At 45.0% G+C, this 15,164-nt stretch overlaps 1 protein-coding gene across 1 annotated transcript in view; it reads right to left on the reverse strand.

Annotated features, from left to right (window-relative positions):
- KBTBD12 (kelch repeat and BTB domain containing 12) overlaps window positions 1-15,164 on the reverse strand; it is a 67,640-nt gene that overhangs the window by 26,070 nt on the left and 26,406 nt on the right. The window contains exons 4-5 of the mRNA XM_077276570.1: window positions 13,963-14,113; window positions 4,057-4,254 (exon numbers count right to left, since the gene is read on the reverse strand). Coding sequence (XP_077132685.1) covers window positions 4,057-4,254; window positions 13,963-14,113 — 349 coding nt within the window. The remainder of the gene's footprint in view (window positions 1-4,056; window positions 4,255-13,962; window positions 14,114-15,164) is intronic.

The raw sequence follows: 15,164 nt of genomic DNA on the forward strand, positions 1-15,164 counted from the left end.
ATGGATGAGAAGCCCCCACACACTGTGAGTGAGCCCTGCATGGTTGAGAAGCCCCCACATATTGTGAGTGACCCCCTCTATGGATGAGAAGCCCCCGCACATTGTGAGTGATCCCCTCCATGGATGAGAAGCCCCCACACATTGTGAGTGACCCCCTCCATGGTTGAGAAGCCCCCACACATTGTGAGTGACCCCTCCATGGATGAGAAGCCCCCACACACTGTGAGTGAGCCCTGCATGGTTGAGAAGCCCCCACACACTGTGAGTGAGCCCTGCATGGTTGAGAAGCCCCCACATATTGTGAGTGATCCCCTGCATAGATGAGAAGCCCCCACACATGAGTGGAGAGAGTACGGAAGGCTAGCACTCGACAAACGTGGAAGTGAAGGTGCAAGTGAACGGAACCGATGGTCCTCTCAGTCACAGACCATATAATCACTGCACTCATACGATGGAAATACTTGATTCATGTGAATAATTTTATTGAAAAAATGTTCGGGTGGAGCGATAAGTACTTATCGCTCCACCCGAACATTTTTTTCAATAAAATTATTCACATGAATCAAGTATTTCCATCGTATGAGTGCAGTGATTATATGGTCTGTCTCCCACACATGAGTGGTCTCCCTTTACTTCTGGCAGACACATCCTTTTTTCCCTCCAGGCAATCATTCTTCCAGACATCCAAAACAGTGTGTAGGGGGCTTCATCCGAGAGGAGGCTTCTCATCCATGGAGGGGTCATTCACGATGTGTTGGAGCTTCTCATACATGGAGGGGGTCACTCACAATGTGCCGGGGCTTCACATCCATGGGGGGCTCAATAACAATTTTGCCTAAGGCCATGGCCATTAGAGTAGGATCTAATCATCCTCCGAGAGCAACTTCTTCCATCATTCAGGACAATGTGGTGATGATACTTTTTACTCCATGATGGAGACTAGTTGAACAAAACATTGACATTTGGGGTCCACGTCCAGCAAACTCCCCAGATCTCAATCTTATTGAGAACCTGCGGTCATTCCCAAAAAAGTGGGAGGTCAAAGAAAAACCCAAAGTTGTGATAAGCTCTGATGAGACAAGAACGAGCGGCCATCAATCAAGATCTGCCCAGAAGCCGATCTCCAGCTGCTGGGACGAAGGGCAGAAGTCTGGAGAATAAGGGGCAGGAGTCTGGAGAATAAGGGGCAGAAGTGTGGGGAATAAGGGGCAGGAGTCTGGAGAATAAGGGGCAGGAGTGTGGAGAATAAGGGGCAGGAGTGTGGAGAATAAGGGGCAGGAGTCTGGAGAATAAGGGGCAGGAGTGTGGAGAATAAGGGGCAGAAGTGTGGGGAATAAGGGGCAGGAGTCTGGAGAATAAGGGGCAGGAGTGTGGAGAATATGGGGCAGGAGTGCGGAGAACAAGGGGCAGGAGTGTGGAGAATAAGCGGCAGAAGTCTGGAGAATAAGGGGCAGGAGTGTGGAGAATAAGGGCAGGTGTGTGGAGAATAAGGGGCAGGAGTGTGGAGAATAAGGGGCAGGAGTCTGGAGAATAAGGGGCAAGAGTCTGGAGAATAAGGGGCAGGAGTCTGGAGAATAAGAGGCAGGAGTCTGTAGAATAAGGGGCAGGAGTGCGGAGAATAAGGAGCAGGAGCCTGGAGAATAAGGGGCAGAATTCTGGAGAATAAGGGGCAGAATTCTGGAGAATGAGGGGCAGGAGTCTGAAGAATAAAGGGCAGGAGTCTGGAGAATAAGGGGCAGGAGTCTGGAGAATAAGGGGCAGGAGTCTGGAGAATAAGGGGCAGAAGTGTGGGGAATAAGGGGCAGGAGTCTGGAGAATAAGGGGCAGAAGTGTGGAGAATAAGGGGCAGGAGTGTGGAGAATAAGGGGCAGGAGTGCGGAGAACAAGGGGCAGGAGTGTGGAGAATAAGCGGCAGAAGTCTGGAGAATAAGGGGCAGGAGTCTGGAGAATAAAGGGCAGGAGTCTGGAGAATAAGGGGCAGGAGTCTGGAGAATAAGGGGCAGGAGTCTGGAGAATAAGGGGCAGGAGTCTGGAGAATAAGGGGCAGGAGTCTGGAGAATAAGGGGCAGGAGTCTGGAGAATAAGGGGCAGAAGTCTGGAGAATAAGGGGCAGAAGTCTGGAGAATAAGGGGCAGAATTCTGGAGAATGAGGGGCAGGAGTCTGGAGAATAAGGGGCAGGAGTCTGGAGAATAAGGGGCAGGAGTCTGGAGAATAAGGGGCAGAATTCTGGAGAATAAGGGGCAGGAGTCTGGAGAATAAGGGGCAGAAGTCTGGAGAATAAGGGGCAGAAGTCTGGAGAATAAGTGTAAAAAGTTATGAAATGTTTATAAAAGTAACCAAAGTAACATCCGACTAAAAGAATCAGCAAAGTTTGATTCACTCTCACTTTCGGCCACCACCGCAGGTCTGCATGGGAGCTGTATACACAAACGGGAGGAGAGTTTTAATCTCTGAGATGCATTGGATAAAAATTAGATTTTTTACATGAGTAACCAAACCCCTTAAAATCTTATTTAGTGGAACAGTTACAACAATGTCTTATCCGTATTGGCTGGAGTTCTCCTTTAACACCAAACATCGCACAGTGGCATCACCTGTTCCCAAGTACATATATAACCTTATGTCAGATCCCTGGACGTCTTTGTCTCCGTTTGTCTCCAGACAATCCCCCCGATATGATCACAGCAGAACGTCGCAGAGCGAGGGATTACAATTTTATCAGCATGAGCAGATTTAATCTCTTCCATGGAGGTAAAGCTACAAAACAGACTTTCCAAGAGTGTAAGGATTATTGGAGGGCAAATAAAACTAAAACACAAGAGATAACAGGATGATTGTGTCCATTACGGTGATTAATAATTGAGAATGATTGGAGCCGAGTGAGTGTAGTAGTCCTCATGCATTTTTAATATTATGTGGATGATTTGCTTAAAAGCACAGGATTATTTCCCGTTTTATAAATTAATTGTCTTCTGCTAAACTTAAAAAAAATGTCATATCGTTTTACGTACGCAGCTACCATGCAGACTTATGTGTTGTCATGATGACAGACTACAAAGAAACCCTCCGTAGTCAGATTCCATAGTTACACTGTTTCCTATCTGACCCCCTTCTTCATTTACATTTAACATAAGCAATAGAGTAACAGCATCAGACTACGCAGGGTTAGATTGTAGTCTGTTACCATGGAGACACATAAGCTTGCATAGCAGCTGTATACACCGCAGTGCTTTTATGTGCATTAAGGATTGCAAAAGAGTTCACACCCGTGAAATCCAATTTTACATGGAAACTGTGAACTCATGATAGATTTTTCATCAGCTTTATGTGAAAAGTTGCTTTATTTATTTGTTTTATGCAAAAATGTTTGCAAAAGTAATAATTTTGTAATGATTAACAGTTATGGATGTGGGGTGAGCGGTATGCAGCTGCTACGATCCGTTTTTTGTCTCTGGGCGTCTGTAAAATTACAATAGGATTGCAAAAGTCCATGAACTCCTGACAAAGTTCACCCGTTCAGCGCAGAATAATGGACCTGCCACTCACAGCAAAAACACACAAAAATGATTATTTCAGGGTATTATTCTTAATCCCCAGATCAATAGAGGCTCTAGAGTTTGCACAAGTGGCTCTACTTAAAGGGGAAGTCCATACCGTGCAATGGAAGGGAGGGAGAGGGAAATGGCCGTGTCTCTATACAGCTATAGTGCAGTATTTCTATTACCTATATATCTTATAAAAGTGTCATGTCAGTGCCCCCTTCCCTCCTCACTGTCTCTTAATTTTAAAGTGAATTTCCTCTTTAAACTTTCTTTTTTGTGTGTTTTATTTGGAGCCACCACTAGGGGGAGCTTAGGAGTTTACTGTTTACTCATGAACTGCAGCTCCCTCTAGTGGTGGCTGCAGGCAGCCTGACTTTCATCATTAATCCTTTGTCAATGCAGGGGATTCGGAGCAATGTATCAGAAAATTAAGTCTCAGACGACTACATCCATATTTAGAATTTTGGACCAATTTATGAGGATTTTACACCACTAATTGAAGAAATCTCCTACCTGCTCCACGATACCCTCCACAAACATACAGCTTCCCATCCACGGCTCCGGCGCTGCTGGCGTGACTTCTCAGGGTGAGGAGCGGGTGCGGCATAGCAGGACCTTCCCTCCAGAAATTCCCATCTACATTATATATCTCCACGGCATCCAGACACTTCCGGGCTTGTCCTTTGTCCGGACCGAAGCAGCCGATGCCACCTGCGGGGAACACAATGTGTGACCTAACAGAAAGAGAATGCGGAGCTGCAATACCATGAGCAGCCTGTGGTCAGGGGTGGCGCTGTCTGTGCAAGAAAGCCGCCAGCCATTTGTTTTTTACTTTTTTATTACCGTACGTTTTTGTGATGATAAAATACAACAATTCTGGCATTATTTAGGCCTCTAACATTTTAGGTTAAAAAAAAGTGACAATTTTATAATTCGGGTGACAGCAATACTAATTATGTGGATTTTTTTAACAATTTTTTTAGATTTTTTACCAAAAATATATATTTTTTTTTCTTTCTAAACATTTTATATACAAGTTTTTACATCTTTATTTAGTCACACTTGATCGCTTCTGTGTTACCCTGCAATACTCCTATATTGCAGGATCTAAAAGGTGTACTAAGATGGAAGCCCTGGGGGCCATTGTTAAAGGGATTTGTTCAATCCCTTTAAGTTTTTGTCTGCACTAGCAGCCTACCGGCACCCCTCGATCATGAGGGTTGGGGGAAGGTATGATAGTGGGGGACACTACCTCTCAGTCACTAATATGCCATGGTCAGCATTGATAGCTTTACATGGTGGAGATCTGAGTTGTCTCTGATCCCGGCTGCTCCTGTGTGGGGATGTGATGGTGCAGGCAGAGCTCCTGTGCCCTTACGGTCACTACACCTACAAAATTCCCTGACATTATTACTCCACTAGATTTTATGAGATGAGAAAAACCTGGCTGCTTGCTTCAGAAACAGCGCCACTCCTTTGAATGGGCCAATTGAGGTATTACATCTCAGCCCAGTTATCTAATTAAAGAACCCTACAGTCAGCCTCTCCGCAGGATAAAACGGCTGATAACATGGTGGAGCCAATGGTATACCGCTAATAGCATCAGACCACACATCCGCTAGGGGGCCCATCACCGCGCTTTCTCCGTCCGGAATTATTATTCGCAGGATGCGCTGGAAATATCGCCATTGTCCGCCTAATGAGAGGCCGATTCAGGGGATCTTGGATGGGTCCCAGGAACGGAGGCAGCGAGCATCTTAATGGCATGTGCACAATAAAGACGTCTCACAGCCCCAATCCCGGCCCCTTCATTTTATTTACTAACTGTAGAACAAAACACATTGAGTTTTGTAAAGACCTCGTTAAAAAAAAAAAGGGGGCAAAAAAAAAAAATTAGCAAATTCTCATGACATTTTTTAAAAATCTAAACAAGACCCCGATTGTTTCCCGCCCTGTAATCCTCGTAACGGCGAAATTAAAAGGTGAAAGACGTCTATTGATAAAGAAATCCTCTTACTCGAAGGCGGCGGATCAAAGCCTTCTTGTTCTCCGTCCGTCTCTCTTCCTTCAGTGGAAACAGACGGAATTTCTTTTTTTTTTTTTCATTTTTTCGTAAAATAAACTTCTGGTTCTCCAAATAGACTCAATTAACGCCCGATTGTCTTAATTATGCAAAAATCATCTCTGTGTTCTTGTTTTGGGTGTTTTTTTTTAGAATCTTCTGGCAAACAGAATTGATCTTCGCCGCTTTCCAATTTTTTTTTTTATGAAATTGGGCCGGATGGGTTTTTATAAATAGGAAACAGAAGATAAGATCTGATGAAAATGGTGTGACATACTGTAGAGTTGAAAAAGTTGTCAGAGGGGCAAAAGGAGGAAGGGTGGTCGGGGGTGATGTTTTTAGGTCAGGAGGGGAAGAAGATTGCCAGGAAATGTGAAAACAGTAGGCTCTATTCCAAGCTGAGATCATAAAGAGGTTATTGCAAGAAAAGTGAAAGAAAAGTCACAGTGTTTTTTTTTATAGTGATCTATCAGGATGATTTAAAGAAAATGTAAACATGTAATTAATTTTTATCTGGTAGAAACACCGCTGTTCTCCTGAATCCGGCATTGTTTTTATTTTTTTCCTGCGCCTCTCCATTCCTAAGATATGGCCTCATCTTTTCTGTAAAGAAATCTGGGTGTGGCTACGAATATGCCCATATAAGGGAGTTGAGGACCACACCCACTAAATTTACATACTAGGAAGAGCAGGCCATATCTTAGGAACGGAGAGGCGCAGGAAGAAAAGAAAAACATTGTCGGATTCAGGAGAACAGTGGCATTTACACCACATAAAGATTTCACATATTTATGGCAAGTGACGGAATCCCTTTAATATATTATTTCCATCCAGTACATTGCTATATGGTGCACCCATCTCAAAAATGGAGTCAGTTGCATGCTGCCACCAGTGGATAGGTGACTGTCTTTGTTCATTTGTATGGGAGTTCTGAAAATTGCTTAACATCTATGTTGTGAATTCTGTTTGTGGGCTCCCCCGGTGGTGTTTTATGGTATTGCCACTTATTTGCCTTCTTCTATCCTTGATCACCTGTTGACACCCATTAGGGGAGTTTCCTATTTAAGCCTGCTTGGCTGCTGGTCTGATGCCGGCCAACAATGTATCAGTAGCATTCTGTTGCATTCTCCTGCCTCAAGTTCCAGTTCAGCTAAGTTGAATTTTGTTCCTAGTTAATGCCATTTTTTGTCCAGCTATCTGCAATGTGACTCTCTGTAGCTGGAAGCTCTCGTGGACTGGAATTGCCACTCCAGTGGCATGAGTTGTCACTGGAGTTTTAAAGTAATTTCAGGATGGTGTTTTTGAGTAGTGTTTTGAAGTTGACCGTGAAGTAACTCTTCCCTGTACTTCTGCTATCTAGTAAGCGGACCTCACTGTGCTAAATCTGCTGTTCATCCTACGTATGTCTTTTCCTCTTGACTCACCGTCAATATTTGTGGGGGCCTCCTATCTCCTTTTGGGGTTCATCTCTGGAGGTAAGGCAGGCCTGTATATTCCTCTGATAGGGGTAGTTAGATCTCCGGCTGGCGCGTGGTGTCTAGGGCATCGTAGGAAACACTCCCCGGCTACTTCCAGTGTCGTGTCAGGTTCAGGTCACGGTCACTTTAGTTCCCATCACCCGAGAGCTAGTCCGTTTGTTATTTTTGATTTCCCTGCCATTGGGAAAATCATAACAGTTTGGCCGGCCCACATGTGTTAAAACTATGCACTAAAGTAGGAAAGGATATGAAAAGGTTTTTTTTTCCTTCTGTGTTTGGAAAGTGCACCTTAGTGCTTATTTGTACTCCTTGCTTAAACTGCAGTCTTCAGACTTTTTTTTTTTCTCCTCTCCTCTTAATCTCTGAATGGCTTTGGTTACACCTGTTTGAATCATGGATCCACAGAGTTTGGTTGCAGGTCTGAATAACCTGGCTACAAAGGTCCAGAACTTACAAGATTTTGTTATACGTGCTCCAATGTCTGAACCTAAGATCCCTATGCCTGAATTTTTTACCGGAGACAGATCCCGTTTTTTGAACTTCAGAGAGAATTGTAAATTGTTTTTGTCTCTGAAATCTCACTCTGCTGGTGATCCTGCACAACAGGTTAAAATTGTTATTTCTCTATTGCGGGGTGACCCACAAAGTTGGGCATTTGCATTGTCGCCAGGGGATCCTGCATTATTAAATGTAGATGCGTTTTTTCTGGCTTTGGGGTTGCTTTATGAAGAACCTAATTTAGAGATTTTGGCTGAGAAAGCCTTGATAGCTCTTTCCCAAGGGCAAGATGAAGCTGAGATATACTGCCAGAAATTTCGTAAATGGTCGGTGCTTACTAGATGGAATGAGTGCGCTCTAGCAGCTAATTTCAGAGAAGGTCTCTCTGATGCCGTGAAGGATGTCATGGTGGGGTTCCCTGTGCCTACAGGTCTGAATGATGCCATGAAATTGGCTATCCAGATTGATCGGCGTTTACGGGAGCGCAAATCTGTGCACCATATGGCGGTATCTTCTGAGCAAAGATCTGTGCACCATATGGCGGTATCTTTTGAGCAAAAACCTGTGCACCATATGGCGGTATCTTCTGAGCAAAGACCTGTGCATCATTTGGCGGTGACCTCTGAAGAGGCACCAGAGCATATGCAATGCGATAGTGTATTGTCTAGAGGCGAACGACAGAATTACAGGCGCAAAAATGGGTTGTGCTTCTATTGTGGAGATCCAGCTCATGTTATATCAGCATGCTCTAAACGCATAAAGAAGGTTGATAAAAAGGTTGATAAATCTTTTTCTATGGGTACCTTGCAGTCTAAATTTCTTTTGTCCGTGACATTGATTTGTACTTTATCATCTGTTACTGTGGATGCTTATGTGGATTCTGGCGCCGCTCTGAGTCTCATGGATTGGTCCTTTGCCAAGCGTTGTGGGTTTGATTTAGAGCCTCTGGAGGTTTCTATTCCCTTAAAGGGTATTGATTCTACACCTTTGGCTAGCAATAAACCACAATATTGGACACAAGTGACTATGCATCTTTCCCCAGACCATCAGGAGATTATTCGTTTCCTTGTGTTATATAATCTACATGACGTATTAGTACTTGGATTACCATGGTTACAAATTCATAATCCAGTCTTGGACTGGAGATCAATGTCTGTGCTGAGTTGGGGATGTCGGGGGATTCATGGGGCTGCACCTTTGGTTCCCATTTCTTCATCTACTCCCTCTGAGATCCCAGCATTTCTGTCAGATTTTTATGATGTCTTTCAGGAGCCTAAAACTGATTCTCTCCCTCCTCACAGAGAGTGTGACTGCGCTATTGAGTTGATTCCCGGTAGTAAATTTCCTAAGGGTCGCTTGTTTAATTTGTCTGTACCTGAACATACTGCTATGCGGGAGTATATCAGAGAATCTTTGAAAAAGGGTCATATTCGCCCCTCTTTGTCTCCATTGGGGGCAGGGTTTTTTTTTGTGGGTAAAAAGGATGGTTCATTGAGACCTTGTATCGACTATCGACTTCTGAATAAGATTACTGTTAAATACCAGTACCCGTTACCTTTACTGACCGATCTTTTTGCTCGCATAAAGGGGGCGAAGTGGTTCACTAAGATCGATCTACGTGGTGCGTATAATTTGGTGCGGATTAAGCAGGGGGATGAGTGGAAGACCGCATTTAATACGCCTGAAGGCCATTTTGAGTATTTGGTAATGCCTTTCGGTCTCGCGAATGCCCCTTCCGTTTTTCAGTCCTTTATGCATGATATTTTCCGTGAATATCTGGATAAATTTATGATTGTGTATTTGGATGATATTTTGATTTTTTCGGAGGACTGGGAATCTCATGTTCAACAGGTCAGGAGAGTTTTTCAGGTTTTACGAGCTAATTCTCTATTTGTGAAGGGCTCAAAGTGTATTTTTGGGGTTCAGAGAATTTCCTTTCTGGGATATATTTTTTCCCCTTCATCTATGGAGATGGACCCTGTTAAGGTTCAGGCTATTTGTGATTGGATACAACCTACTTCTTTAAAGAGTCTTCAGAAATTCTTGGGATTTGCTAATTTCTATCGCCGATTCATAGCGGGTTTTTCTGCCATTGCTAAACCTTTGACTGATTTGACCAAGAAGGGTGCTGATGTTGCTAATTGGTCCTCTGCGGCTGTGGAGGCCTTTCGGGAGCTTAAGCGCCGCTTTTCTTCTGCTCCTGTGTTGTGCCAGCCTGATGTTTCGCTCCCGTTCCAGGTTGAAGTAGATGCTTCCGAGATCGGAGCAGGTGCAGTTTTGTCGCAGAAAGGTCCTGACTGCTCAGTGATGAGACCATGTGCGTTTTTCTCTCGAAAGTTTTCGCCCGCTGAGCGAAATTATGATGTTGGAAATCGGGAGCTCTTGGCCATGAAGTGGGCATTTGAGGAGTGGCGTCATTGGCTTGAGGGTGCTAGACACCAGGTGGTGGTCTTGACTGACCACAAAAATCTAATTTATCTTGAGTCAGCCAGGCGTCTGAATCCTAGACAGGCGCGCTGGTCATTGTTTTTCTCTCGATTTAACTTTGTGGTCTCATATCTGCCTGGGTCTAAGAATGTGAGGGCGGATGCCCTCTCTAGGAGTTTTGAGCCTGACTCGCCTGGTGATTCCGAACCTACTGGCATCCTGAAGGATGGGGTGATATTGTCAGCTGTCTCCCCAGACCTGCGGCGCTCTTTGCAGGAGTTTCAGGTGGATAGGCCTGATCGCTGTCCGCCTGGTAGACTGTTTGTCCCTGATGACTGGACCAGTAGAGTTATTTCGGAGGTTCACTCTTCCGCGTTGGCAGGTCATCCTGGAATTTTTGGCACCAGGGATCTGGTGTCTAGGTCCTTCTGGTGGCCTTCCTTGTCTCGAGATGTACGTATTTTTGTGCAGTCTTGTGATGTTTGTGCTCGGGCTAAGCCCTGCTGTTCCCGGGCCAGCGGGTTGTTGTTGCCCTTGCCTATTCCTAAGAGGCCTTGGACGCACATCTCTATGGACTTTATTTCTGACCTTCCTGTTTCTCGTAGGATGTCCGTCATCTGGGTGGTGTGTGACCGTTTTTCCAAGATGGTTCACTTGGTACCTTTGCCCAAATTGCCCTCCTCCTCTGAGCTGGTCCCTCTATTTTTTCAGAATGTTGTGCGTTTGCATGGTATTCCTGAGAATATAGTGTCTGACAGGGGTACTCAGTTTGTGTCTAGATTTTGGCGGGCGTTCTGTGCCAGGATGGGCATCGACTTGTCGTTTTCGTCTGCATTCCATCCTCAGACTAATGGCCAGACTGAGCGTACTAATCAGACCTTGGAGACTTACTTGAGGTGTTTTGTGTCCGCTGATCAGGACGATTGGCTTGATTTTTTGCCATTGGCAGAGTTTGCCCTTAACAATCGGGCCAGTTCTGCCACTTTGGTTTCTCCATTTTTTTGTAATTCAGGGTTTCACCCTCGCTTTTCGTCCGGTCAATTGGAGTCTTCGGATTGTCCTGGAGTAGATGCTGTGGTTGATAGAATGCATCAGATTTGGGGACAGGTTGTGGACAATCTGAAGTTGTCCCAGGAGAAGACTCAACAGTTCACTAATCGTCATCGGCGTGTCGGTCCTCGTCTTTGTGTTGGGGACCTGGTTTGGTTGTCTTCTCGATTTGTTCCTATGAAGGTCTCGTCTCCTAAGTTTAAGCCTCGGTTTATCGGCCCTTATAGGATTCTGGAGGTTCTCAATCCTGTGTCCTTTCGTTTGGACCTCCCAGCATCTTTTACTATTCATAATGTTTTTCATCGGTCATTATTGCGGAGGTATGAGGTGCCGGTTGTTCCGTCTGCTGATCCTCCTGCTCCTGTGCTGGTTGAGGGTGAGTTGGAGTATGTGGTGGAAAAGATCTTGGACTCCCGTGTTTCCAGACGGAAACTTCAGTATCTGGTTAAGTGGAAGGGCTATGGTCAGGAGGATAATTCTTGGGTGACAGCATCTGATGTTCATGCTCCTGATTTGGTTCGTGCATTCCATAGTGCTCATCCAGATCGCCCTGGTGGTTCTGGTGAGGGTTCGGTGCCCCCTCCTTAAGGGGGGGGTACTGTTGTGAATTCTGTTTGTGGGCTCCCCCGGTGGTGTTTTATGGTATTGCCACTTATTTGCCTTCTTCTATCCTTGATCACCTGTTGACACCCATTAGGGGAGTTTCCTATTTAAGCCTGCTTGGCTGCTGGTCTGATGCCGGCCAACAATGTATCAGTAGCATTCTGTTGCATTCTCCTGCCTCAAGTTCCAGTTCAGCTAAGTTGAATTTTGTTCCTAGTTAATGCCATTTTTTGTCCAGCTATCTGCAATGTGACTCTCTGTAGCTGGAAGCTCTCGTGGACTGGAATTGCCACTCCAGTGGCATGAGTTGTCACTGGAGTTTTAAAGTAATTTCAGGATGGTGTTTTTGAGTAGTGTTTTGAAGTTGACCGTGAAGTAACTCTTTCCTGTACTTCTGCTATCTAGTAAGCGGACCTCACTGTGCTAAATCTGCTGTTCATCCTACGTATGTCTTTTCCTCTTGACTCACCGTCAATATTTGTGGGGGCCTCCTATCTCCTTTTGGGGTTCATCTCTGGAGGTAAGGCAGGCCTGTATATTCCTCTGATAGGGGTAGTTAGATCTCCGGCTGGCGCGTGGTGTCTAGGGCATCGTAGGAAACACTCCCCGGCTACTTCCAGTGTTGTGTCAGGTTCAGGTCACGGTCACTTTAGTTTCCATCACCCGAGAGCTAGTCCGTTTGTTATTTTTGATTTCCCTGCCATTGGGAAAATCATAACACATCTACAAATCAATGAAGGGATTTGCGCGGCCTCCTCTCCATTGCAACTCCATCTCAGAACTCCCATACACATGAATGCAGAGAGCTGCGCATGTGCTTCTTCTCTACTGACAGCTTCGTACAGACAACTGGTGGGAGTCACATTTATCCTACATTTATGGTAGAAAGCATCAGATGGAAATAACCCTTTATGATATCGAAAACAGCCATGGATGAGAGGAGACCTTATCCTCCAATCTGTCACTTTCTAGCTGTAAACGACTATTGCTGGCATGCCTTTAGAATAACCAGCTGAGAGTTGTAGTCTGTCAACAGCTAGACAGCCAAAAGGTTGGACTTCTCTGGTCTATCCGGGTAGATAAACTGATTATTGAGGTTGGATGCTCCTAATCTATTCTCAAGGGGAGTCTTTAGTTTTAAAGTGGAAGTCAACTTTGTTTTAATCCAGGGAGCAGGGGCCCTAGGCAGCTGCCTGGTCTGCCTGCCCCTAACGCCGGCCCTGCACAGTGTGAACAGATCCAAAAGTCTGTGTTGATACATTTAATTAAAATATAATCATTTTCCTAATTTGGACCTTCAGCGCTATCTGCAGCCACCACCAGGGGGAGCGTGAACTTTATAACAAACCAGTCTGCACTAAGCTCTAGAGCTCCCTCTAGTGACAGCTGTAAGCAATCAACATATTATATTCTGTAGCTTTGACTGTGCGGCTCCGTATAAGAAAATCCGAGCTCCAATTGTTATAAAGATATATTAAGAAAGTAATCAGTACGGAATTATGGACTTAAAAATGACATAATGTGAAAAAGTGGAAAATCACTTTAAGTCTTGTGTATTCTTCCCTCCTCATAGCAGACTGGTAAAACAAATCTCCCATATTTATCCCTCGTACAGGCAGATCCTCATGTTAAATTCAGCTCCATTAGGGCCTCGCCTGGCAGAACGTCCTTCACTGTGCACTTGACTCGGAGGCGCAGTGATGCATGACACCGGCAGCGCCGCGTTTATAAAGTGTTAATGGAGGCGAGCTGTAAATGTGACATAGCAGCTATTTATATACAGATTGAGATACAGCGGCAGCGAGGGATGTATAGTGCCAGGGTGCAGAATTAATGGAGTCATTGCTCCGAGGAAACATCTTTCTGTAAATTATTTAAATGTTACTGGCTGCCATGAAGACGGAGAACTTTCCTTACAGAAGTTAATCTCCTCCTCGAGGCCACTCACAATGGACGGAGATGAGAGCAGAATTCAGTCCCTTTATGTGAACTTGGAAAAAAAAGGGATAATCAAAAATTCAAGAAAGAGCGCCCCTCCTCTCCACAGGTTGTAGGTGGTATTACAGCTTCATTGAAATGAATGGAGCTGAGCTGTAATATCACACACACCGCATGGATAAGGGGGCGCTCTTTCTGAAAGAAACTGGCCATGTTTTGTGACAATGCTCAATCTTTTTAAAAGGAATGTCCATAAGCCACGTAGAGAAGGGGGCTCCTACACGGGCTTCCCCCCATTAGCCGTGAGCAACCACTGGTCCCAGTCCTTAGTAGTCACTGTGTCCCAGAGCTTCATGCACTTACCCAAAACGAAAATTTCGCCATCAACCACAGCAACGCTGAACCGATACTTGGAATAATTCATGGGAGCCAATGGCTTCCACCTATCGGTGAGCGGATCGTACTGCAGCAGGCGGTGACTCAACCGGTCGGGTTCATCATCAGGGCGATCGGTCTGCAGATATAGAAGGGGCAGAAGTATTATGTCCTTGGGGATCATTACTGTCCCCATCCTGTGTGTCACCCCCGAATATATGTCACCACGGAATATACGTCACCCCCGAGTATACGTCACCCCGAATATACAGTATGTACACAGAGACTGCACCAGCAGAATAGTGAGTGCAGCTCTGGGGTATAATACAGGATGTAACTCAGGATCAGTAATGTAATGTATGTACACAGTGACTGCACCAGCAGAATAGTGAGTGCAGCTCTGGGGTATAATACAGGATGTAACTCAGGATCAGTAATGTAATGTATGTACACAGTGACTGCACCAGCAGAATAGTGAGTGCAGCTCTGGAGTATAATACAGGATGTAACTCAGGATCAGTAATGTATGTACACAGTGACTGCACCAGCAGAATAGTGAGTGCAGCTCTGGGGTATAATACAGGAGGTAACTCAGGATCAGTAATGTAATGTATGTACACAGTGACTGCACCAGCAGAATAGTGAGTGCCGCTCTGGAGTATAATATATGATGTAACTCAGGATCAGTAATGTAATGTATGTACACGGTGACTGCACCAGCATAATAGTGAGTGCAGCTCTGGAGTATAATACAGGATGTAACTCCGGATCAGTAATGTAATGTATGTACATAGTGACTGCACCAGCAGAATAGTGAGTGCAGCTCTGGGGGTATAATACAGGATGTAACTCAGGATCAGTAATGTAATGTATGTACACAGTGACTGCACCAGCAGGATAGTGAGTGCAGCTCTGGGGGATAATACAGGATATAACTCAGGATCAGTAATGTATGTACACACTGACTACACCAGCAGAATAGTGAGTGCAGCTCTCGGGTATAATACAGGAGGTAACTCAGGATCAGTAATGTAATGTATGTACACAGTGACTGCACCAGCAGAATAGTGAGTGCAGCTCTGGGGTATAATACAGGATGTAACTCAGGATCAGTAATGTAATGTATGTACACAGTGACTGCACCAGCAGAATAGTGAGTGCAGCTCTGGAGTATAATACAGGATGTAACT

The sequence above is a fragment of the Ranitomeya variabilis genome, chromosome 8 (assembly GCF_051348905.1).
Source record: "Ranitomeya variabilis isolate aRanVar5 chromosome 8, aRanVar5.hap1, whole genome shotgun sequence".
NCBI lineage: Eukaryota > Metazoa > Chordata > Amphibia > Anura > Dendrobatidae > Ranitomeya > Ranitomeya variabilis.